Genomic DNA, 13,457 nt, shown 5'->3' with positions numbered 1-13,457 from the left:
CTCAATAGCTTGACTGGCTTACACCAAGGTTTCATGGCCTGCCTAAAGTGTTAAAGACTTAACCTGTGGTCCAGTCTCTTATCCACCTTCCATGTTATGGATATGATGCATTTTGTTTGAATAAATAGAGCAGAAATGATCTGTTCTATGCTTATTAATTATTACTAGTTTTCAGTGGAGTGTCCCATCAGTGTCTGACTCTGTTTTGAAAGCTGTTTCACTTTTAGTTTTTACTTTTGGTTGCCATTTAGTTTCATTCTCTCCATATAAAGTTCTCAGTATACAGCTATGTAAGAAATTAAGCTGCACATAGCAGAAAAAGTGAATTGGTTGTAGAAAAAGTGCCGTGACATGAAATGTGAATCTGTTTATTATGTACAATAAATATTTTAAAACTAAAAGAGTAATACAAGATACTAGGTAGATTTATTTATCACAATGCAACAGGTTGTAGAGTGAAATTAAGTTTGTAACTCCCTTCTGCTACGTAGCAGACAATATACATTAATATAAAAGCAATTATAATAATGGTAAACAGAAATAAACTATATTCAATGGAGCGGTGCTGAGGATGAATTTGAGTTTAAAAGTCTGATGCCATAGCAGTAAAGTCAAGTCCAAATAACAACTGCACAAACTTTTCTTCTTTGAATAATAATGTATATAATTTGCACAGAAAGTTTTTGTCTCAAAGACTAAACACTGCATTACCACTCTGAAAATTATAACCTTCTAGGGGATTTTTGCAGTTTCTGACACATTACAATCAAATTTAGACATAGCACAGCGTGCTGGACTTTTTCCATAAGATGGTTTCATCATTACCTGTGAATTGATTCTGCGTTGGATTTCCTATGAAAGTCACCAATGCTGGAAGTAGTAGACATGGTGTGAAATCCAGGGTGGTGATGCGAACTCACTGTGCAATGGCACAATTATTTACAGACCATGAATTAAGCCACTGCTGCCTTACATAATCACAGAGTGCCTTAATAGGTCATTGACTCTCACTTTTGCTAGTCAGCAGGCTGGTGTTGTGGTCAAAGCTCAGTTAAAATTGATTGCTATATTTTTACCACCATAACATAGCTTATTTTTCTTGCTGGTGAAGAGAGAGTCGAACGCTTGATAAATCACCAAACTAAATTTTTTAATTGGATAATTCTGCTTCAGATTAACTCCAGATTACATCCTATGACTATTGATTAGTACAGCTATGTGTACATGTCAACTAACGTGTGGTTAAATAAGTGACAATACATGCACAAAAATGCTACATTGTGAAGCAGCAGGATGTCTCCTTTGCCAAGTCCAACATTTTCTATAACATGACACTTTGGAGTGGGTAATAGATTTTATTAACAAGGACAAGGAAAGAAATGCGGAAATGCTATGGTTTATGTGGGTGTTTATGAAAATGCCAGCAGTGACGTGATTGGTGTGTTTATTACGGTTGCATGACAATCAATGCCACTAATGTCATGAATGAAAGTAGCCACAACTAACAGAAGCAACTTCACAACTGACAAGCAGTCACTACATCATCAACCCATTTTGTGAGGACATGCTATTAGAGATGGCTATCTTAAGTAAAGGCAACTAACATATCTTTATTATGGTAGGAGAAACAGCTCTGTTGTGATGAATTATTTAAGAAAACCAGTTTTGACCTCCTTTTTCTGATCTGTAAGAATATTACACTGCTAACTACGTTGGTATTGAATTTTGGCTGTGGCCCTAAGACGAACCTCCCAACTTAAACCCCATCACACAAAATGTTACTTTAAATACTGGGCTGCCTAGAATTGACTCTTCACCCAAATTAATATGCAGACAGAGCACATTCTGGGTAATAAAACCTAAATGGCTAAATGAATCACCAGCATTTAAAAATCCAACAGATTGCAAATTGTTCACATCTAATAAAAACAACGGGGGGGCCTGAGGCACTCCCCTGTGGGACTCCATGTTAAAGGTTGACATTTAGATAAAATAGTCAACTAAAAACCTCAGCTCTCTTACATCCAGTATATGGGCTAAATATGAAACAAATCATTTCAGTGCTGATAAACACGGATCCATTACTGATAGCTTCAAGTAGCAGACTGTGGTTGACAGCATCAAATGCTCTTTTAAGGTCAATTAGAATCACTGTACATAATTTTCCTGCATCTATCTCTCCGTTATATACAGTAGGTTGTTAAACAAACAAGAGTGTGGTAAATTTGACTTCTAAGGTCAGGATCATATGAAAACTTTTTCTTATGATACTGAGCTTTACAAAACGTGCGCCAGTTGTAGGGAAACACTTATAGTGAACCACATGAACCAATGAGAAACTCAAAAATAATTTGCCCATTCAAGTTGTTCCAAAACAGAGACTGAACACTCTAATTTAGCTTTAAATTTACTTGCAGGCTAGTTTTTTTTTATATTTACAACAAATATAGCTTTTTATTACTTGAAATAAATGGAACAGTAAATGATCAGATTCCAGACTTTTAGAAGTTAAAGCCCTATTAGTCTTTAATTGTTTTTCATTTTCCTCTTAAAGGGATTTGCTTTGAGTGTCTTTTTGTGGGCGTAAAAATGTTACTGGCTCAATGTAACGCGATTTAGAGGCGCACATCAAAACCTGCTGGTCCGCCACTAATGCAGCAGAGCCGCCATAATTATGTGTTTGTTTTTGAAGGAGATCTGATGTGGTTGTTTTCTGACTCGTTTCATCTTCGGGTGTTTTCACCATCTGTGTATGTGTGTGTGTGTCATGGACCAAAAGTTGTGTTGTTTAGTGCTACCATGTGTAGCTGATCACAATATGTGACACCTTTAATCCTTACAAGCACAATACAGCACAAATAGATTCCATGAGTCATTCTGAGGCAGAATTACCTACTATTTTAATAACAGCAACATTTCACGTATTTTCGTAAAAAAATAGTCAGTTTTGATAACTTCCATTAAAGGGGTCAAAAAATTTAAACTGAGTGTCTCAATTGTCACAGTTTAAGTTTACTACAATTGCTGAGAAATTAGACCCACCTTACCTCTTCAAATGGTTGTTTAAAGCCAAGGACCTGGTTTTTGGTTTAAGCGTAGAACTGGCTATGGCTTTAAATTAGGGTTAAGTATTAAGATGCGATGTGTTACACAGTAGTCTCCACCAACCCCAAAATAACAAATGAGGGAATGTCTTTTGGAGAATCTATGCCAAGGAGCATCAAAGTTGTTCTGGAGGCTTGTGGTGGTGAACAACACATTTTGGCCCTGTTTACACTTTACAGTCTCGTATCTGGATAAAATACGCAAGTTAAAGCTATTTGTCTTGGTTTTCCTTTGCTACATGCAAATCGGGGTCAGTCCCACCACTGTCCAGAGGACGGTGGTCCTGGACTTAGTAATTACCCAAGAAAATGCCATAAGCAGTTTAGTTACAACAACACTTAGCTAGCTAGCAAAACTAACTCATCTGTTTAGCTAGCCAAACTGTCCATAAACTATCTATTAGTGATGTGCGATACCACTTAATTCCTATCCGATCCAATACCAAGTAATACCCAAGCTGGTATTACCGATACCAATACCAATACTTTTTACATATTTTATTTCTAGTTTAATGTGACCTCCCTCTCCCGTTTCTGTATTTATGAGAGAAATAAGGAGTAGGCTGTGGCCTTACCAATTCAAAATAATAGCTGCATAATGACAAGATGACATACTACTGTCAAAATGTTAATTATAATGAAAATATCCTGCTCAGAACTGCCACTTCATAACATCATCATATTATTTTGACTTAATCTCAGATGTTTAGCAAAGTTTGCAGTGTTGCCAAAGTATTTCACTGTTTTTTCAAACATATCACACACAGCGTCATTATTACCTTCACAGCTAAAATACAGCCAGACGTGACTGCTTTTACAGTCAGCCTATAGTCAGTTTTTTATAGTCAGTATTCAATCGCGGGAAATGTAAAGGGCTGCAGCGGCTCACTTCAAAGAAGCTCCATCACAGAGACGTAGCGCAAGCATGACTTTGACAGGCGGAAGGAAAAGTAGTTCCTATCAACCAAGTAACCTATAATTAGACCATCCCGGTGACAGTAAGATACTTATGATAAAACACACACTCGCTCCAAATTACTGACTTTAGATATCGATCCTTTTATATGAGTATCGATCCTAGAGCAGGAAACGTTGGTATCAGAAATATCAATACTTTAGGATCGATCCGCACATCACTACTATCTATCCTCAACAAACTGAGACAAATACATGGATGAATCACATTTATGAACTATGAGCAAGACGTTTTATTATCAGGCTCTCACGCCCATAAAGACATCATTCAAAGTTCAAACTGATTAGGGATCAGATAAACACTTTCAAAGTAATTTCACTGCAATGTTAGCTGTTGTTATCACTGGAAACCCTTTGATAGGGGTGGGCAATATTACACGATATTTCTGCGATAATGATATTCTTGATGATATGACACAATAAAATAATTTTAAACTCACAATAGCCATTGACCTCGCCTCATGGGAAATTTGGTTGTCCTCATACTCAACCGGCTGCTTCTGTTTGGCGTGGTGAAATAAGTTTGTTGTATTGCTCCCTTTTTTTGAACTAACTCCTTCACAATGGAGCCGGTAGCAACGTTACTTTGAATTTCAGCCATGCTTGTTTGTGTGTAACAGTATGAGGTCATTATGTCAACATGTCAAAATATTTCCATTGTCATGATATTTTGATTCTATCAAAAATGACACTGATATATTGTGAAAGACATGATAAGGAATAACCCTAGGGACCTACCATATGATTGTTTTTTCCCCCACTGATTACTTACTAATGTTGTTACACATGAGATGAGTAAAGCGTATGTGTCTTGGTGCCTTTTCATCATTTGGTTAGAACATCTCTCATATTCAAACGCTTGTATGATGAAATTTACATTTAGCTTTTTTGAGATTGGATCTCAAAAGAATAAATAGGGTATACAAAGTTACGCATTAGAAAGTAACTTGTTAACGTTTTCAGATTGCTTTTTTGTTGAGTATCGTAATAAGTGAGTTTGGCAATTCAAGCAATCAGATATTTAGTTACATTTTCAAATATGCAGTCCATTATTATTAAAAGCTTGCCTGTATTTCCCTGTTCTTTTTGTTGCCACAAAAAAACTAAAGAAAATGCATTTGCACAGTATCCAATTCTATGGTTGTGTCAGTGCTCATGTGTAGCTCAACTAGCTAGACGGCAGACAACAGCCTTTACGCAATGGAAGCAAGCAACTAAGCATTGACCTAGTTAACTAGTTGCATGTTGAAACATGTTGTACTATAATCTATACGAGCCCGTCTTATATTGTTTTCATAAACGCAGCTGTTCCTAATATGCCTCTGCCCAGTCTGCCTCAGGTGCCACCTTTCAGGCACCCTTGGTTTCGATTTACTTTCATGTACTTCAAATAATTCTGCAAAAGTAAATGACATGTTGTATGAACTTGTTATGGGATATGCTTTGAGCCCCAGAACCCTCTTGATATATCTTTACTTGTAGTCAACCATAATAGAGCTGTTAAGGGGATTATGGATCTGTCATTCCTGTTAGGGTAGCCTGCAGAGTTACAGATTATGGGCTGTAGAATAGGCTGTGCAGTGATGGTACAGTAAATACATTTAAAGGTAGACATACAGTAGAGCTATAAGCACCCTCTGGACAATAAAAATACCAGGGTTTTCATTTTTGGTAATGCAAAAGTACTCTAATGAGTTACTTTTCTCAGTAAGTAATGCTGTAACATAACAAGTTTTTAATTGCAGTCATCTTGTAATGTAACAAGTTACTTTTAAAAGTGTCGTTACCCAATACTGGTTCCAATCACATTTTCCTCACTAACTCCGTCACTGAGTCGTAGGGATGAATTTAGTTAGCTGGACACAAGTTTAGAAAGGAGCTAATATTTATTCTAATTTTGCATTGCATTACAGAACCAGGACAAGGAAGCATGGATGTAGGGTGACAGGCTAATAACTTTAAAATCCCTGTTTGTCATTTCTAATAAATCAGAGGGTTAGGGGTTTCTACCCATTGTGTTGCATACATGGCATTGCAATGTACACACACACACACCCACAAAAGTATCCAAAACATCACACACACACACACACACACACACACACACACACACACAGTGCCACGTGTTGGCTTCACTGATTACTGTGTGTTGTGTTCAGTGGTGTGTAAAGTGCTGCCGCTGCGAGTATTAGCCTGTTTATCAGAGTGTGTATTAACGTGCTGCAGCGCAGGGGATGGAGGGATGGAGGGACAGAGCGTGTGTGTGCGCGCGTGCTAGCAGGGGATCACAGGTGTGGTTGTAAGCTCCACAGAGAGCCTCTTTCCCCCCCATAACCCCTACGCTTCCCACCCTGAGCATCTTGGGTAATATCAGCCCACGGAGCACCTGCGTCCCTAACCCACAACACACACACACAAACACACACACACCTCTAATGGCCCCGTATCAGCCTGCCATACGGCTCTAATAGCCAGCTGTGTGAGCAGAAATCCAGTGGACCGTACCAACACTCACTGATGCAGTTGTAATATTAGATGTGAGTTAACTATGAAAAAAACTTTGTAGTCTAGCGACACAAAACAGCACATGAATGCATCCCCATCATCTCGAATAAACTCAGAAATACTCTGATTGGATGAAAGTGTTGGACATCCAGCAAACAAATATAGGACAAGACAAATATTTATGGCAAGAGCTCACAGAATGTCAGATATTAAAAGGACAATTCTGGTTTTTACAACTTATTTTCATAGTCATTCATCTAATAATAATATTATACTATCCAAGTTTTAATTGCTGAGAGTCTAGCGGGACCAATCAGACAGTCCGACACAGTGTAAACAAAACATATTTCGAAGCAAAAACAAAGGTGAATGGTAAAAATGTCGTAAGTCTGTAAAAACAGGTTACTTACAGCCTTCAGCTGGTCTGTAAAGGCTGCTACCACAGTCAACAAGGGCCAAATACACACACCAGCACACCCACATTGTGGAACTTCAGCGCAAATGTTTACCACCTCCCTTTCTACACAGAAAATCATCAGCAAGCATTCACTTAAAGCCAGAGTCTGAACAGAGGAGGGGTTGACAGATGGAGATACGGACAAGCAGAGGCAGATTTGTTAGCGTGGCACTTACAAAGTTTCAAATTGTTATCAGGTGCCCTGGCAAGTAGACATGAAGCTGCACAGAGTTAGCACAACTCGTAAATGAATCTGTTTCTAATGGTTAACATTTCAGGGAGATTCCTCATTGGTATGTATCAACAAATACAACCATGAATAACAAATTTGGTATGTAGAATGATGCCACAAAAATGTTTTTTTCTGGACATTCTTGTCATTTTCACCTGTACACAAGGCTTGAATTGACTTCCACATGTGACCAAGAGCTTGCTGCATTAACTCATCTCAGTGATAATGATGGTAACAAAAGCCCCTGCAGTGCTAACGCACAGACTCCACATGAGGTTGCACTTGTCTTCAGTCATGAGATGATGGACAACAGATTGTTAATCACAACCAGTTTCACCTTTGTCCCAGTAGTGACAGCTGAGAAAGCCTGCAATGATCCCTACGGACCGCCCACTCACATTGTGTCGTTTATCATCTGTCTGACCGTTTCTTCATTTGTGTTTATATCTCAGACAGTGCTCGGGAGTTAAACGTTGTATAGGAGATTTAAAAATACTTTTAAAACAGTCTGTGCCCCCCACCCATCTAATTGCATTGTACACTTTGAATTTTGCACGTTACAGCTGCTGTTTTTACATTCATATGTTTGTGGTTAGGTTGGTGGGGACTGTGCACTTTACATTTGCATTCGACAGCTGTCCTTTTTATTAAGTTTGTGGTTAGAGTATAGGTATGAGAAGGCTAAGGCATTTACATGACAACATGAACATTTAGCCCCCTACAATGCAGTACAAACACTTTACATATGACATGAGTGTGTGCGCTGTACTCCTGAGCTGCACACCTAAAATTTGTTTGTTGTGGAGACCTGTTTTGCTGTATTTTCTGTTGTACCTAATGATGTTGTTGTGATTGGTTTGTAATTGTTGCTTGGTTATTTGTTTGATCCTGTTATCTGACACTGTCTTGACTAGGTCTCACTTGTAAAAGAGGTTTTAACCTCAAAGTGAAGTAAAGGTAAAAATAATAATAATAATAATAAATCAACCATCAGAGGATTCATTTAATTGAAATGAACTGTAGCTAGCAACTAACAACAAATGGAGCAACTTTTTGTGATGATTAGGGGCCGTTTGGTGCATTTATGGCCTATATAATTCATTATATTAAAGAGGTTTTCAACAGGCAAAGAGGGCAAACGCTTCACACAGAGAATACTTTGGAAAAGTTTTATCATTTTTTCATGTCCTGCCCACAACAGAAAGAACAATAGTTAAACATCAAAGTGGAACAAATCAGAAACTGTGTGTGCTCCATCCAGGACAGAGATGACTATTAAACTGAAATAGACTGTTAAAGCAAATAATGTGTTTTCATACTCTGTTCCCTCGTGGCACAAATTACACAAAACAGTGTAAGTGACAGTGGTTGGATCCCACGTATGATCACAGATTCAGTTCAGGTGGATTGTCAACATTTACATCACAATGTACATAAATGTCCAGTAGAAAACAGCTTCATCCCTTGTCTTCCAGTCTGTTTTAGAAATAGTAAACATTACGATCAAACTTAAACTATGTAACATTTCAGTTCAAACTTCTTCAGACTTGCTCGTCCCCTTTTGTCACATTTACAAAAGACATTTGTAGTCATTTCAAAGAAAATAATAACAAAACTATAATAATAATAATAATAATAATATTCAGCTTTCAGTAAATATAAAGTTAGCAATAAATATTGATGGGAAGGAACTGGAGTACTGTCAGCAAGGCTTGAGTTTCCCATAGCTCAGTTGACGCAGAGACCTTCTAAAGCAAATTTATATATACTATAATTTTTCACAGATTACAAATGTAAAATGGCCGTCAGTTTAGATTGAGTTTGGGTTGAGGTTCTCGTGTTTTATATCCCTGCATACCTCTATTTCCCCTAAGGTGAATGCCCTTCTAACGAGGTACCGCGGACCTATGTCGGTACGGTTTATGTTCGGTGCCAATGCAATTGCATCCATCCATCCATCCATCGTCAACCGCTTATCCTGCGTACAGGGTCATGGGGGGCTGGAGCCAATCCCAGCTGACATCGGGCACACCCTGGACAGGTCGCCAATGTAATTGCATGTCACCCTAATAAGAATGGTGATATGAGCCAAGTGTTTCAATGTGTTTTTATTTATTTATTTGTTTGATTGAATGTATTTATTTATTTTTTCTTTTGTCCAGAAAAATAATGTATGTGTGCTTTGGGAGGATTTTACTCAAAAGCTGTAGTGAGGAGAGTTTGTAAAGATGGCAGCAGAGTATACTTGTTGTGTTCTCAGACTGCGGTGCCACTGCAAATCCAGATTTGTTCATTTATTGGCATCTAAGTCCCATCAAGGTGCTTGTGAGTCATAGCGGGACTAAAATTTTCCTCAAAAGTTGCTTGAGTAGTAAACAAAGTTTACTTATGGACCAGAGACTGAAACCAGTTTCCTCCCTTACAGTATTACTGGTCACAAACTCATCATTTTTCTTGTGAGAACACGTCAAATTCAATTACCATCTTAACTCCTACTCTACACTTACCTTAAAGGAAATTTATGCCAAACTCTAACAAGTATCAAACATTTTAACCTGTAAACATAAAGAACAAAAACATACATAAATAAACATAAACCAATTGTTAGCTTAAAAAAAGAGGCTGGAGATTTGTATAGTGGAAACTTCTTCTTAAACCACTCCTGCAGTATATTCCACTTCTCAACTGTCCAGGCATTTAATCAGTATCCATTCGTCGCTAAATACACACCTTCATGTTTAACTATTGCATTTAGACAATGATTGTGAAGGAAGCTGTGTACAGAAATGTAAGAGAAGTGGATTGTGCTGCAGGAGTAGTTTACAGTCACCTTTAACGCATTTGCAGAGGAAAGTGTTGGAGATTTTGGCAATGTTGTAGTGATGATCTAGTGCTGACTGAAATGTATTCCCGTCCTCAGCAGAAAAATTAGGAGTATAAAGGAGAAATGTGTTTTTTCTTTAAGTGGTATTGAAAATCCTCTACAGGCAGCATCAAACCAAAAACACTTGTAGTATCTGGCGGTAGTGGTAGTATCTTTAGATCCCTTTTCAGTTAAACTTACTTCTTATTTTTCCACAGTTCTTCAGATATTAACGAGCTCTGATCACCAGCTCTGCTAAAGTATGAAAATGTGTGTTTATTCACAGGTTATCTGTCTGTGGGCTTCACAGTTTGATGGTGTCCATCTAATGTTTTCCTCAGTTCTCTCCGTCTTGTTTCTCTGCTGTTATCTCTGTTGCTCTGCAGAGTGGGGGCTGTCCAGACTGCTGTAGGGGGACAGGGAGGAAGTCGCTGGCACTGAGACTTTCCCATCATCCCCTTCTTCCTTCTCTACCTCCATTTCCACATCCCTTTCTTCTTGTCTGTTTCCTCCCTCTGTTCTGAACACCTCCGCTGATCCTCTCCCATCCTCGCTCGACTCCTCAGACGCAGAGAGACCCTCCTCCCCTTGACTCCCCACCCTGCCTACGCCTCCCTCGCTCGGACTCAAGCTGTCGCTCTCGTCCACCCCGGGGATGGGCTCTCTGACCTGGTTGTGGTGCTTGACGTTGTAACGCTGGTTCTGGAAGAACTTGATGATGGTGTGCTTGGGTAGATCCAGCTGGGCTGACAGGGTGTGAATGGCCTCCTGGTCGGGGTAGAGTCCCACATCGCCAATGAAGCTCTGCAGGATTCCCAGGGCCTCAAGGGAAATCCGTGTCCGCGAGCGGGCCTTCTTTGGTCCTCCCCCTCCAAGGCCAGGGCTCATCCCACGCTGGGGCCCGTCTTCTGAGCCATGCAACACCAACGATGGGATGGGCTGTGGTTCTTCGTGAATGGGAGATGGCGCTGTTGGAGGTGGTAGGGGCTGTCTGTGTAGTGCCTGTTAGGAAAAGAAAATTCAAACTAAGAAAATTAAAGTATATTTTTTATAAAAGACACTGCTTGTATATGTAAAGACGTTACTTAGAGAGTTTTAAAGGTTATCAATGAGTGTGTTCATTCTTCACCTTGGAAACAGATTGCCAAAAACTAAACAATTTTAACTGAAGTCCACTTACTTTTTTTTTCTTGAAATTTCAACTTAATCTCACAGTCTTCATCAGCATACATACGGGTCTTTCCCCCCCTATATGAACACTTGTATTTACATGACTGATGCTCACTTGAACTATTTGCCGGCAAACTCCATTTACTGATAAAGACCATGAGATGCAGTTGAAAGTCTGGAAAAAAGCTGTTCAGTTGACATTGAGTTGTCAGACGCAGTTACTACTGTTAAAAGTTGTGATACTGTACATTTGGAATAGCAGTAAACAAATGAGAGCGAGGTGGAGAGCAGCCTCTGTGAAATACTGGTTGTAATTAAGCCCTGTGTTTCTCAAAGTATTACATGTCTGATAAGCTGCTTTGTTTTTTTCCTGTCTCTTCTACAAATCTCTAGTGTCTTTTAACTGGTGTTTTGCCTCAATGCTCCCACTGCAGCTTTTCACAGTACCTTTTCTTGTACACTTTGTCAACTTCCACCAACCTCTTTGTTGTTTGTCAGATATTTAAAGTTATGTTATGCATGTGGCACAGCTGGCTTGATGCCACCACAGGAACCTCAAAGGAAACAAACATTTTTCACTAATTTGTATCTACACAAAATGCTTCCTTTATTGGCTGCAGTTATCACCATTATTAAAAAGGTTTTGATATTATTGATAAGGGTTAAACGTTTTTTCAGGTTTCCCCTAAAACAAACGATGTTCTGTAGGTATATTCTGTCTGAGTGGTTTCCACAACATTTTAGAAGAAAATAAATTAGTACAGCTCCAAACCATTATGCATAAAATTTCCCACCTCAAATTTCATGATCTGGGACAGACTTGGGGATACTAAAGCTTTGAGTAAAGCCTCTCATGTCAAGTATACTACATGAATAAAATGTAATTTGATTTGCCTAATATTAAAAACAAAAACTTTTTCTGCAATTGTTTTTAATTTTCCAACTATCATTACTTTTGTATTTGTACTAGTTGCACTAATTAAAATAGTAGGAAATGCAGCAAACAAATATTCAAAGTTTTACCATGTTAAGTGATTTTCACTTTTTTTGTTGTTGATGTTCTGGACATCTGCACATAGCAAAGATATAAAGATTTTAAAACATTTTTTGCCCAAAGGCAAGAAAGTTATTTGTTTGTATAATTTGGTAATATTAACAGTGTATGGCAATGATTTATAGTTCCCTTTAAGTAATTTATACACAGATAACTTAGCAGAGGCTTGGTAAGGACCAACACATCCATTATTACAGATTCAACAGTTCAAGACAACAACTAGATGTAGAGATACTGAAGTTTTATCCAACGTTTCCATCACAGTCTGTGTACCTCGCGATGTGTAATTACAATATAAACCTTAAACTCCTCATCAGCAGTGTAATAAGGGAACCACTCAGCTCCTCTTTCAGTGCCCCTCTACAGAGTCATTAACGGAAATGTAGTACAAGCGGAAGTGGGACTGACCAGCTTCCATCGCCCTCCAACATGCACGCTAAACTCCCAAATTCATCACACAAACAACCACACTACTAGAGCTCATTAACAGGGCGGGGTGGCCAGCACACCCAAACACAGGAATCCAACACCATAAATCTGTGGTCCATCTGAATTAAAGGGCCTAAATAAAGATAATGGCAATTCCTTTTTCTCTGCTTCAATAATTACAGGGTATATCCTGAATAATATTGAGGTTAGGGTCAGACTGCAGAGCATTTTGGTTTCGGAGAGAGGGTGGGATGGAGGAGGAGCGTTTAGCAGGAAATGTGTGGGCAGGTCATTTACCACTTCTATTTTCAATGACTTATGGGACACAAATATGACAAAGAGGAGGGCTGCTGAGAGGAGCAGGTGGTAAGAACAGACAGAGGAATCTTTTCTAAACAGCACATGAAGAAATCACATGTTGCGTTCTCTCATCCATAAAACACTTAGGTTATGTTATTTGTGATTTGATTTGTGTTCTTGCACATGGCTGCAGTGAGGTCGAGTGGTTGTGTATTTTTAAAAATTGGATTTTCACACACATTTCCCCTAGTTTTAATCTTATTAAAAAAGGAACTCAAAATAATGATCCGAAACTACTTTACCATTGTTACGGGACAAAAAGACCACAAAACTATATTCTAGGAGAGCACCGAACCCCGGCTACTGGC

At 38.7% G+C, this 13,457-nt stretch overlaps 1 protein-coding gene across 2 annotated transcripts in view; it reads right to left on the bottom strand.

Moving 5' to 3' along the window:
• Nucleotides 1-8,478: 8,478 nt before the first annotated feature.
• Nucleotides 8,479-13,457, bottom strand: part of LOC123979997 (DNA-binding protein SATB2-like) — a 30,719-nt gene continuing 25,740 nt past the window's right edge. For both annotated transcript variants that reach the window (XM_046064118.1, XM_046064114.1), the window contains exon 12: nucleotides 8,479-11,138. In XM_046064118.1, the coding sequence (XP_045920074.1) occupies nucleotides 10,503-11,138 (636 nt within the window). In that variant the 3' untranslated portion in view covers nucleotides 8,479-10,502. The remainder of the gene's footprint in view (nucleotides 11,139-13,457) is intronic.

Source organism: Micropterus dolomieu, linkage group LG01 (assembly GCF_021292245.1).
Source record: "Micropterus dolomieu isolate WLL.071019.BEF.003 ecotype Adirondacks linkage group LG01, ASM2129224v1, whole genome shotgun sequence".
NCBI classification, from domain to species: domain Eukaryota; kingdom Metazoa; phylum Chordata; class Actinopteri; order Centrarchiformes; family Centrarchidae; genus Micropterus; species Micropterus dolomieu.
The sequence above is the reverse complement of the archived record's forward strand: the minus strand, read 5'-3'. Positions and strand labels throughout refer to the sequence as shown.